The 12682-nt window shown below is 43.3% G+C and overlaps 1 protein-coding gene across 3 annotated transcripts in view; it reads left to right on the top strand.

Moving 5' to 3' along the window:
- hacl1 (2-hydroxyacyl-CoA lyase 1) overlaps window positions 1-12682 on the top strand; it is a 158469-nt gene that overhangs the window by 72221 nt on the left and 73566 nt on the right. For all 3 annotated transcript variants that reach the window (XM_078538562.1, XM_078538560.1, XM_078538561.1), the window contains one exon: window positions 5822-5957. In XM_078538562.1, the coding sequence (XP_078394688.1) occupies window positions 5822-5957 (136 nt within the window). The remainder of the gene's footprint in view (window positions 1-5821; window positions 5958-12682) is intronic.

Consider the following 12682-nt stretch of genomic DNA (forward strand, 5'->3'; position numbering starts at 1 on the left):
TGCTGCAGTCTGAGGCTGCCGCACAGGTGTCTTGGTGCTCCTCGCACATCCACAGCAGAGGTGGAGGCAGCCTGCTGACTGCGACATCCTGTCTATGGTGAACTTGGCGGGCGTCCTCCGGGGGGCTGAGACCTGGAGGGCCCCAGCCTGCTTTTGGGGTCCTGTTGTGATGCAGTGGCACCCTCCTCAGCCTGTGGAGCTGGAGCTGCTGGGGTCAGAGGAAAAAGGGATTCTGATGGACCAGAAACTCCCGGAGTCACCTGGGTGGATGGCCATGGGAAGTCGAGCTGCTGACCCTCCTCGCTATGGGTGCCCGATGAGCCCTGGCTGATTTCTTGAGGAGAAGGGGAAGCTGTTATGAGATCAAGCTGCCCTGCACCCCTCTCGTGTTGACACTGTTGGAGCCAACTATGGCTTCAGCGATGGAGCCCATGCAGCAGCGCAGGATCAATGTCCTGGACCAAGGTACCAGGATAGGATGAGATGCATTCAAGGTTACTGAGGGAAGTGAGAGTGGAAATTGCAGAGGTACTAGTGATAATCTTCTGGTCTTCCTTAGATGCAGGGGAGGTGCCGGAGGACTGGAGAACTGCAAATGTTATGCCCTTGTTCAAAAAGGGTGCAAGGATAAAGCTGGCAACTACAGACCAGTCAGTTTGACCTCAGTGGCAGGGAAACATCTGGAAATTATGGTATGGGATAAAATCAAAAATCACTTAGACAAATGCAGGATAATTAAGCCAGCATGGATTCATCAAGGGAAAATCATGTTTAACTAACTTGCTGGAATTTTTTGAGGAGATAACAGAGAAGATTGATAAAAGAAACGCTGTTGATGTGGTGTATATGGATTTTCAAAAGGCATTTGATACCAGTGCCACACAACAGACGTTGCTTGTGATTGGTGTCCTCTTATTCTGCCAAGTGATCAAACTTTAATCTAAATCAATAACTAAGCTAATCATCCAGTGCAGTACTACCAGAACACTGCAGTGTTGGAAATGCTGTTCTTTGAATAATATGTAAAACTGAGGTGCCATTTGCCTGTTTATTGAATGGCTTGGCTCTCAAAGGAAAGCAGGCAGATATCTGATGTCCTTGGGAACATTCTTCCCAACCCAAAGCATCAAAAAACAGATTACCTGGCCATTTACCTCACTGCTGTTTGTGGATGTTGCTGACATATGTGCCTCCTCAGCAATGTACCCAAACAGTAATTTACTTTGTGAAGTACTTTGAGATCTTTAAACAGAAACAAGCACCATATAAATGCGTGGGGTTTCTTCATTCTTCCTGTGTCTGTCATTGTGATATAGTTCCCTAAAGCCTTTGTGAAAATTTATTCAGAAGGAGAAAATGTGTTTCCCCTTTGGTTTATTTTCTTTATTTAACACCTGATAATCCTATGCAATCGCTCACTAATAGTTTATGGTCTGATGCATCATTGGGTTACATTGTATACTATTAGTAAAGCCTAAGGTGTGGCTTATCCTGGGACAGGGGAGGAGATTGAGTCAGGTACAGAATTGTAATATTCAATCTATTAGACTTCAAGAGAAAGTTGAATTTTCCTTACAGTTAAGTAATTCGGATAACAGACTCAACACAGATAAAATAAATTTGTTACTTAAATCAGGATGTTATATACCGCGTTGTGACAATCTACTTTATACTTTTACACAATATACTCTAAATTATCTCCAAGTGGGACCTCTTCTTAGTAGCTTAACCACTGCCTGTTAGCTCAATTTGCAATGAAACCTCTCTGTTTAATAGTGACAGCAACATGGGGAATTTGATAGTATGTATTCTGAGAGAATTTTTTTTCTTGAATTTGATTTCCATATTGGATCTGGGAGATTTTTTTACTGATCTGAAAATTGAGAAAGTCAATTTTTAAAAAAATGTGTGGTGATACTGGCCATTCACACGTTTCACATTGTCTGCTTTGTACCAACCCTTCCCTTCTTCCTTCCACTTTTAGCAGTAGGTGGCAGCAATATTCTGAATTATGCACTGCACCACTGTGTCATGCTGGGAGCTGTAGTCTGTTACCTTGTTGGGCCTCCTGTCAAAAGAAGAATGGCGCAAGTTCCAGTAAGGTAACAAAACACAAACTCCAGGTCCCAAAGGGAAGGGAAGACATGTGCAGAGAGACACAGACATTTCAAACCAAAGATCAAAAATTATTTTAGAATGAGCAAGTTGACAAATTTATTCTGATTTCATTGTTAATGGATTTTTAAAAAAATTATAAGTCCTTGTCACTCCGCATGCTCAACTTTCCTGGAACTCCATGTCTGGATCCCTCCAATTAGGTTTCTGCCCCAGCAACAGTACTGAAATGGCTCATAACAAAGCCACAAATGACATCCTATGTGACTATGATCTTGTTACCCTATGCCTCCTCAGCCCTGTCGACCTGTCTGCAGCCTTTGGCATGGTTGACCACACCATCCTTTTTCTATGCCTCTCCTCCATTGATCAGCTAAATAAGACTTACTCACCTGGTTCCATTCTTAGCTATACAACTATAGCCAAAGATCTCACTGCAATGGGTTTACTTTCTGATCATGAACTGTTACCTCTGGATTCTTCTAAGTATCTTGGCCCGCTCCTATTTCTTAACTTCCCCCTTGGCAACATCATCCGAAACACAACATCAGGTCCCACATGTACCCTGATGACACTTAACTCTGCCTCACCACCACCTATCTGGATCTCTTTTTCTGAATCATCAGACTGCTTGTCCGACATCTGGTACTATTGAGTATGTGTTTAAAATGCAACTGATAAAATGTTTTGAGTGCAGTTAAAATGCATTTAAATTGCTCCTTTGTGTTGCTCATTGCAAGACACACACTAAATATGATACTTTGCATCTGTCTTTATGAAAGAAGGTGCTGCTAAATTCATGGTGAAAGAGGATGCATTGAGATACTTGGTAGACTAAAACTTGAAAAGTGGGAAGTACTAGAAAGACTTGTACTTAAGTCACCGTGACTGGAGGTGACGCTTTTGAAGATATTGGGGGAAGCAAGGCTGGAAATTGCAGTGATGCTAACGATAATCTTCCAATCCTTCTTTGATATGGGATTAGTGTCAGAGGATTCTACACGTTTACTGCCTTGTTCAAAAAAACGCGTAAAATTAAACCCTGCAACTATAGGTCAGTCAGTTTAACCTCGTTGGTGGGAAAGCTTTTAGAAACAATAATCTAGATCAAAATTAACAGTCACTTGGACAAAGGTGGATTAATTAAGGAAAGCCAGCACAGATTTATTTAAGGTAAACTGTGTTTGACTAACTTGATTTGAGTTTTTGATGAGGTAACTGAGAGCGTTGATGGGGGTTATGTGTATATGAACTTCCAAAAGGCATTTGATAAAGTGCCAAGTAATAGGCTTGTCAGCATTGTCGAAGCCTATGGAATAAAAGGGACAGTGGCAGCATGGGTACAAAGTTGGCTGAGTGACAAAAAACAGTGAGTGGTGACAAATGCTTGTTTCTCAGACTGTGGCTGCAAGATCAGGTCAGAGGCTGGGAATTCTGTGGCTAGTATCTCACCTCCTGATTCCCCAAAGCCTGTCCACCATCTACAAGGTACAAGTCAGGAGTGTGATGGAATACTCTCCACTTGCCTGGATGAGTGCAACTTCCACAACACTCAAGAAGCATGACACCATCCAGGGCTAAGCAGACCACTTGAATTCCCTTCCTAACAGCACTGTGGGTGTACCTACACCACATGGACTACAGCAGTTCAAGAAGGCAGCTCACCACCACCTTCTCAAGAGCAACTAGGGATTGGCAATAAATGCTGGCCCAGCCAGCGAAGCTCACATCTCGTGAATGAATTTTCAAAATGTACCTTTGAGAATAATACTTGTTAGGCAAGATCACATGATCTGTAGTAACCAATGGGAAAGTAGCACGGGCTACCTCAGCAGTCAGTGTAGAGATAGAGTTGGAGTTGAAATCACACGTGTAGTTGCTGCTGAGTATATTGTAAATAAACTTAATGGGCAGGATTTTACCGTTGGCGAGCGGGGGCAGGGCCCGCTCGCCGACACGTAAAATGTCGCATGATGACGTCGGGTGGAACTCCTGACATCACCATGCCCCATTTATATTTTCAGGAAGGTGGGGGTGCAGCAAAATCAGCTGCATGCCCGGCGACCTGTCAATGGCCAATTGAGGCCATTGACAGATCAATTAAAGGACCTGCCCATCCAACCTTAAGGTTGACATCCAACCTTAAGGGCAGGTCAGGAGCCCCGGCGGGAAGTAGAAAAAACATGAAACCTCATCCACAGGCGGGATGAGGTTTCATGAAGGGTTTTAAAAATTTTAATAAAGTTTTTTTGGAAACTATGAACATGTCCCAACTCATGTGACATTGTCACATGAGGGGACATGTAAGGGAATTTTTTTTTTCTATTTTTAATATTTTTGAAAGTAGAGGCGATTTCCCTGAGGCAGCACTTAGACTCAGGGAGATGAGTGCGCTCTTTCGTGCGCATGCGTGAAAGAGCACACTCAATTTTAGGCATTCCCCCCGGCTGCACAGGGAGTGCAGAGCGCTTCCCTGCGGACGTCACGCTGGCCGGGCCTTAATTGGGGGCACCATTCGGAAGCGCGCCCGCTCATCAGCTTCCCCACCGATGAGGGGGAAATTCTGCCCAATGTTTCCACCCAAGAAGTGTCTGCAGATCAACTCTATCACTAATAGCACAACTTGGCCAACCTAGAAAAACTTTCTTATAACTGACCTTAATTAGGTTGCATGTATTATATCAGGTGAAACTATATCTGATTGTTGTCGATTTTCTTATTATTTATTTTTTGGGGGTTTGGGGAGGGTTTTTTTCCCTCTTTCCTTTTTCTTTTTCTTCCTCCTACTTCTCTCTTCCTTTCTTTCTCTTTCTCTTCCGTATGTAAGTGTATTGAATTATTGCTCTACTGTAAATTTAAAAAAAAGACTTACAAGATCCTGGGTGTTATAAATAGAGGCAGAGTACAAAAGCAAAGAAGTTATGATGACCTTTTATAAAACTCTGCTTCAGCCTCAACTGGAGTATTGTGTCCAACACTGGGCTTCGCTTAGGAAGGATGTGAAGCCTGTAGAAGAGTACAGAAAAACTTGCGAGAATGGATCCAGCGATGGGGATTTCAGTTATTTGGATCGATTGCTGAAGCTGGGGTTGTTCTCAGTGTTCAAAATCATGGGGGGGGTGTCTGGACAGAGTAGACAGAGAGAACCTGTTCCCATTAGTGGAAGGGTCAAGAAGCAGAGGACACACAGTGATAGGCAAAAGAATCAAAGGTGACGTGAAGAGAAGCTTTTTTTTACGCAGCGAGTGGTTAGGATCTGGAATGCACTGTCTGAAGGATGATGGAGGCAAGTTCACATGTGGCTTTCAAAAGGGAATTGGATAAACATCTGAAGAGAAAGAATTGCAGGGATTTGGGGTAAGGGCGAGGTGGTGGGGGGGACTAACTAAATTGCTCTTGCAGAGAGCTGGCCTGGTTTGGACGGTCCTAATGGCTGTAATCATTCTTTGATTCTATAATCCTGCAGTGAGTTGATTTAAAGACGCTCTTTATTAATCTGAAGCAAATTGCATTGTTTCTAAAGTATATAGAGAGGAGCTACTGCATTAACGAATTAATATGAAAGTCTGAACACCACAGAATATAGGAGTAATAGTAAAAGATTCTGGGAATTGTAGCAAGATATATTCTTTCATGATTATATTGGAAACATTTGCTCCTGGAGACAGACATAACGTTACAGATATGTGTCTTTCATTTCTTAAAGGTGCAGCCTATTCTCGTGCTGAAGATAATATCAGAAAGCTCGTAAACATGTGTGGATTACCATTTCTGCCTACTCCAATGGGGAAAGGTGTGGTACCTGACAACCATCTCAACTGTGTTTCTGCAGCAAGGTCCAGGTTTGTGTTGGAAATGAAGCTGATGTCTTTTCAGAGTAAAAAAAAGTCTCTGGGCACTACATTTCAAATGTTGAGGAATCTATCAAAAATTCGTATTTAAGCATATTTTAATTTCCATTTCCTGTGCGTAGGAACACTAAAGCAAATGTCTTTTCCCCATAAATTGCAATTTTAATTACACTAATATTCTGCAACCCTTTAAGCCTGGCCTCTTATGCATTCCCAATAATAACTGCTCCAACATTGATAGACATGCCTGGGTGCCAAGGTCTGGAAATCCCTCCCCAAAACCTCTCTGCCTCTCTAAGATGCTTACCTTGTTTAAGACACTCCTTAAAACATACCTCTTTGACCAAGCTTTTGGTCATCTGACCTAATATCTGCAAATGTGGTTCAGTGTCATACTTGATTTATGATACCCCTGAGAAGCACCTTGGGATGTTTCATTGTTAAAGCTGCTATATAAATAAAAGCTACTGGTGTAATTAAAGTGTATTTATACAGTCAACTTGGCTAATAGATTCTAGTTTAGAATGTGCCTGATCTGCTCAGTATTCCCAGCATTTTCTGTTTTTGTTTCAGATTTACAGTATCTGCAGTATTTTGCTTTTGTATTTGGGTTTATCTTCAGCACTTTAGACCGGATCAGTGGAGATGAGTTATGTACCTAAAATATCTACTTCACACTGGTTGCAGATATGTTTGATTTTCAAACATTAAACTCTTCAGTATATATCTGATCTCGGTTAGATAAATAAATAGCAAAGATGGATGGAGAAACTGCTAATAGAGTGGAAATCCTCAAGAAAACATAGTTTCAATCACCACATTTAAAAAATATTTTCTAAGTTCCATGTTTGCCCACTGATGGAAATTGCACTGGTTGACAGAATTCAGAGGAAAACTGCAGCACCAACCCAAGGCTTCTAGTGCTTAGGCCCGGTGACCTCGTTTTAACCCAGTTGTAGCTTCATCTTACCATTCTTTATCAATCAAAAAAAATCCATTTTTTTTTACCAATGTCAGAGTGGTCCCCTGCTGAATGCAGAGGCTGCTGCTCAACTGAAGTGGCATCCGGGTGCTGGGTTAGGGGACCACTCGAGCCGGAGAGTCTCTGCCCCAGTGGGGGGGCTATGGGGAGGAAAGGCTGTTCGTGTCCCTGCCCGTCAATAGGCCTGCAGAGGAGCTTCCCCTCCAATGTGACGACCCTACCCGCTTCTGACCTTTTAATTTATAATTTCAATGCAGGCAGCCAAGGGTGCCTCTGATTGGGCCTGCAGCATCGGAAGCCCTCCCGGCTTCGGAAATGACTAAAAGATTAATAAGGAGGGAAAAATGAAAGTACAAGAGAAAGCTAGCTAGAAGTATAAAGACAGATACTAAGAGTTCCTATAGATATTTAAAAGAGAAAACAGTTAACAATGTGAGCATTGGTCCTATACAAAGTAAGCCTAGGGAATTAATAATGGAAAATAAGGAGATGGCAGATGAATTGAACAAGTATTTTGCTTCGGTCTTCACTATAGAGGACACAAGTAACATCCCAGAAATAGCTGGAAATCAGGAATTGGAAGGGAGGATGAAACTCAAGAAAATTACAATCAGCAGGGAAGTGGTACTGAGAAAATTGTTGGAGCTGCAGGGTGATAAGTCCCTGGGTCCTGATGGACTTCATCCTAGGGTCTTAAAAGAAGTGGCTAGTGAGATAGCTGATGCGCTGGTTTCAATTTTCCAAAATTTCCTAGATTTAGGAAAGGTTCCGTTAGATTGGAATGTAACTCCTTTATTCAAAAAGGGAGGGAGACAGAAAGCAGGGGTGGAATTTTACAGCAGTGAGATTTTGTGTTCCTGCCAAAGTCAATGGAGTTTAGAGTGGCTCGTCGCATTTTATGGCCCTGCCCCCGCCGCAACAGGGCCTTAAAATTCCGGCCCAGGAAACTACAGGCCAGTTAGCTTAATAGCTGTCGTAGGGAAAATGTTCAAAGCTATTATTGAAGATGTTAAAGCAGGGCACTTAGATAAATCCAAGGTAATCAGGCAGAGTCAACAGGGGGCTGAATTCTCCGATCAGCGAGCGGGGGCAGGGCCCGCTCACCGACACATAAAATGACAGGCAGTGATGTTGGGCGGGTGTCCCGACATCACCGTGTGTCATTTAGATTTCCAATGCGGCGGGCGGGCAGCCGACTCGGCTGCGTGTTCGCTGAACTGTCAAAGGCCTATTAAGGCCTGTGAAAAACTAATTAAAGCAACTAAATGAGCTGCCTGTCCAACCTTAAAGTTGGCAGGCAGGCGAAGAGCCCAGGCGGCCTTCGCACTTTTCATGAAACCTCATCCACGGGCGGGATGAGGCTTCATGAAGGGTTTTAAGATTCAATAAAAATGTTAAAAATAATTATTTGACATGTCCCAGCTCATGTGACAGTGGGGTGAAAATTTTTCCCATGGTTTTGTGAAAGGGAAATCATGCTTAACCAATTTATTGGAGTTCTTTGAAGAAGTAAAAGTTCTTTTTATTATTTGTTCATGGGGTGTGGGCATCACTGGCTAGGCTAGCATTTATTGCCCATCCTTAATTGACCTTGTTCAGAGGGCATTTAAGAGCCAACCACATTGCTGTGGGCCTGAAATCACATGTAGGCCAGACCAGGTAAGGAAAGTAGATTTCCTTCCCTAAAGGACATTAGTGAACCAGATGGGTCTTTATGCCAATGGTTTCAGACTTTTAATTCCAGATGTTTATTGATTCAAATTTCACAATCTGCAATGGTGGGATTCAAACCCAGGTCCCCAGAGCATTGCCCTGGGTCTGTGGAATACCAGCCCAGTGACAATACGACTACGCCACTGCACCCCCCACCCCACCCCCATGTGCTGTGGATAAAGGGGAACCAGTGAATGTACTGTATTTAGTTTTCCAGAAGGCATTTGTTAATGTGCCACATCAAAGGTTATTGCGGAAAATAAAAGCTGATGGTGTAGGGGGTAACATAGATAGAAGAAGCAGGAAACAGAGAATAGGCATAAATGGGTCATTTTCTGGTTGGCAAGATGTAACAAGTGGTGTGCCACAGGGATCGGTGCTGGGGCCTCAATTTTTTACAATTTATATAAATAACTTGGATGAAGGGACCAAAGGTATGGTTGCTAAATTTGCTGATGACACAAATATAAGTAGGAATGTAAGTTGTGAAGAGGGCATAAGTGAGTGGGCAAATGTCTGGCAAACGGAGTATAGTGTGGGAACATGTGAAACTGCCCATTTTGGTTGGAAGAATACAAAAGAAGCATATTATCTAAATGGTGAGAGATTGCAGAGCTCAGAGATGCACTTGGATCTGGGTGTCCTAGTGCATGAATCACAAAAGGTTACTATGCTGGTACAGCAACAATTAGGAAAGCTAAGCAGAATGTTGTTTATTGTGAGGGGAATTGAATATAAAAGTAGGGAGGTTATGCTTCAGTTATACACGGCATTGGTAAGACGACATCTGGAGTACTGTGTGCAGTATTGACCTCCTTATTTAAGGAAGGATATAAATGCGTTGGAAGCAGTTCAGAGAAGGTTTACTAGATTAATATCTGAAATGGGCGAGTTGTCATATGAGGAAAGGTTGGACAGGCTAGGCTTGTATCCACTGGAGTTTAGAAGAATAAGAGGCAACTTGATTGAAACATATAAAATCCTGAGGAATCTAGAATTGGGGGTCACTGTTTAAAAATAAGGGGTCACCCATTTAAGCCAGAGATGAGGAGAAATTTTTTCTTTCAGAGGGATGTGAGTCTTTGGAACTCTCTTCCTCAAAAGGCGATAGAAGCAGAGTCTTCTAATATTTTTAAGGCAGAGCTAGATAGATTCTTGATAAGTAAGGGGGTGAAAGGTTATCAGGGGTAGGTGGAAATGTGGCATTGAGGTTACAATCAGATCAGCCATGATCTCCTTGAATAGCAAAGCAGGCTTGAAGGACCAACTCCTGCTCCTAATTCGTATGTTCGTGTGTTCTCCCTTAATAGGATGGGGCTGACACAGAGGTGGCTAATTGGGAGAATACCCCTCAGAAGGTTGCATCAGAGGGTCCTGACCACCCACCAGAAAATCCAACCCATTGAGTCCATGGGCAGAATTTTTCGCTCGGTGTGTGGCCGTGTGCCCAGCATCTTCGAGCGTGAAATAGCGTGTGATGATGACGAGCAAGAGCCCCAAAATCATTGCGCACTCGCACAATATTTCGGTCAGCAGGTGTGTGCGAAAGTCAGCAGCGTGCCCTCCGACAATTAAGAGGCCTATTAAGGCCATTAGCGTATTAATCAACTGTGATTTTTCAACTGCTTGTCCAACATTACAGTTGGCGGGCAGGTGAATCGGCCAGGTGGCCTTTGCCTTTTTGAGGAAACCTCATCCAAGGGTGGGATGAGGTTTCAGATATTAATTTAAAAATATATAAAAATGTTTGCTGTAGTAATTATGGTTTTATTTAGTGTGTAATGCACCTTTAAGAATAATTAAGGAAGATCACATGACCAGTTGTAACCAATAGGAGAGTAACACGGGCTACCCCATCAGTCAGTGTAGAGATAGATTTGGAGTTGAAAGCACAGGTGTAGTTGCGGCTGAGTATATTGTAAATACACTTAATGTTTCCACCCAAGAAGTATCTGCTGACAACTCTATCACTAATAGCACAGCTCAGCCACCCTACAACAAACTGGTGACAAGGATGGGATATGATCTGGTACTGTCCTTCACACAGCGACTGTCAGTATCTAAGATAATTAAAAAGAAAGGGAGATATACTCACCAGGTATGCCATCGCTTTAAGTTAAAGAAAAACCTAGCCCCGATCCAAATGGCTGAGAAATCTCCTGAAGCACTCCCGACATTAAAAAAATACCAAAATTGCAAGACCCCTGAGTGAGAGTCCACAAGATGGGTGAGCAAAACATTTAAAATAAAGAGGACCTGTACTTATATTGTGGGGTGGGCAGCGGACCTGCAGGCTCAGTTGGAGAGGTTGGCACACAGCTTGCAAGTTTAAAAAAAGCCCGGCAGAATCGCCCAGAAAGGGAGGAAGAAATTGCTGCTGTGTTTTTTCTGAACAGGAACGAAGTTTTTCACAGTTAAAAGAGAAGAAGGACCACGATCGCGGGGATCCCACCAAAAGTCAAAAAGCATAGAAAAGCCGACAGCTGCAGGGACAACCTGAGTAAAAAAACGGTGACTGCTTTTAAAGCGCCAATACGTTTAAAGTGGTAAATACAAGAAAAGTGGCTATGGACAGAAAATTAGAAGAGATCCCAGAGAGAGGGCAACTCTGCGGAAGGCAACAACAGACCCCAGAGAGAGGGCAACTCTGCCAAAGGGAATAAGAGACCCCAGAGAGAGGGCAACTCTGCCAAAGGGAATAAGAGACCCCAGAGAGAGGGCAACTCTGCGGAAGGCAACAACAGACCCCAGAGAGAGGGCAACTCTGCCGAAGGGAATAAGAGATCCCAGAGAGAGGGTAACTCCACCAAGGGTAACAGGAGACCCCAGAGGGAGGACAACAAGAAATTAAACAGTTAAAAAAACCAGTTGATTGTCCTTCAAGATCAAATGCAAAAGGAATGTGTCACCGTTCAGCAAAATGAAGAAATGAAAGCCGTCTCAAACAGTAGAATGGAAGCACAGCAGGAGAAACACGAAGAGGGCTCAGGGGGAGCCCTGGTAATCAGAGAGGGCTCACAAGAAGCTCTTGGAGTCGTGTATAGCCGGATACGGCCAGGAGACAGGAGTTCAGATAAACTCCAAGGCAGTGCCAGCTCAGTGAAGCTAGCTGTCTAGTAAAGAGCTGAAGAAGCAGCTAAATGAAGCCAAAGAAACTTTGGAAACAAAAGGCATAGAATTTCCCAGGAAGCAGGTAGATAATGAAATTTTGAGAGACTCAGCCACTGCGCTCAGACAAGTTGAGCTTGCATCTGAGAGAAGTCTGGCCAACAGTGAAGTCAAAACAAAGGCCGAGATTAAAGTCTGTGCTAGATAAAAGAAAAGTGCACGTTCCAAGCGCGGGAGGTAATGTATTCAGGTCAACGGGTAGATTCACAGGGCCTCTATCCGGGTGAGGAGAAAGTGAGAGCCATAAGCGAGGCACCTGCATCAAAGAACGCCTCAGAGCTCAAATCATTCCTAGGAATGATCAACTATTATGGGTGGTTCTTACCCAATTTGTCTACAGTGCTGGACCCCCTGCATTTTCTACTCAAAAAGTACCAACGTTGGTCTTGGGAGGTATCCCAGAAAGAAGCTTTCATAAAGGTGAAACAATTCTTGCACTCGTCCAATCTATTAGTGCATTATGACCAGATGGAAGAATTGGTGCTGACATGTGACGCATCTCCCTACAGAGTGGGAGCAGTGCTCTCTCATCGGATGGCCGACAGCACAGAACATCCAATAGGTTACATATCAAGAACGCTCACCACAGCAGAAAAGGGATACTCACAGATAGAAAAAGAAGGCCTGTCCGTCATTGTTGGTGTCAAGAAATTTTACCAGTGTGCACACGGACGTCATTTTACAATCATTTCAGACCACAAACCATTGCTAGGATTATTTAGTGAGGACAAGGCTATACCACGCATAGCTTCAGCAAGAATACAACGATGGGCTCTATTTCTGGCAGCATACTAATACACTTTCTTACTTAGGCCTGGCAATCAAATCGCAAATGCCGATGTCCTTGGTCATT

This window comes from Cetorhinus maximus, chromosome 3 (assembly GCF_964194155.1).
Source record: "Cetorhinus maximus chromosome 3, sCetMax3.hap1.1, whole genome shotgun sequence".
In the NCBI taxonomy this organism is placed as follows: Eukaryota; Metazoa; Chordata; class Chondrichthyes; order Lamniformes; family Cetorhinidae; genus Cetorhinus; species Cetorhinus maximus.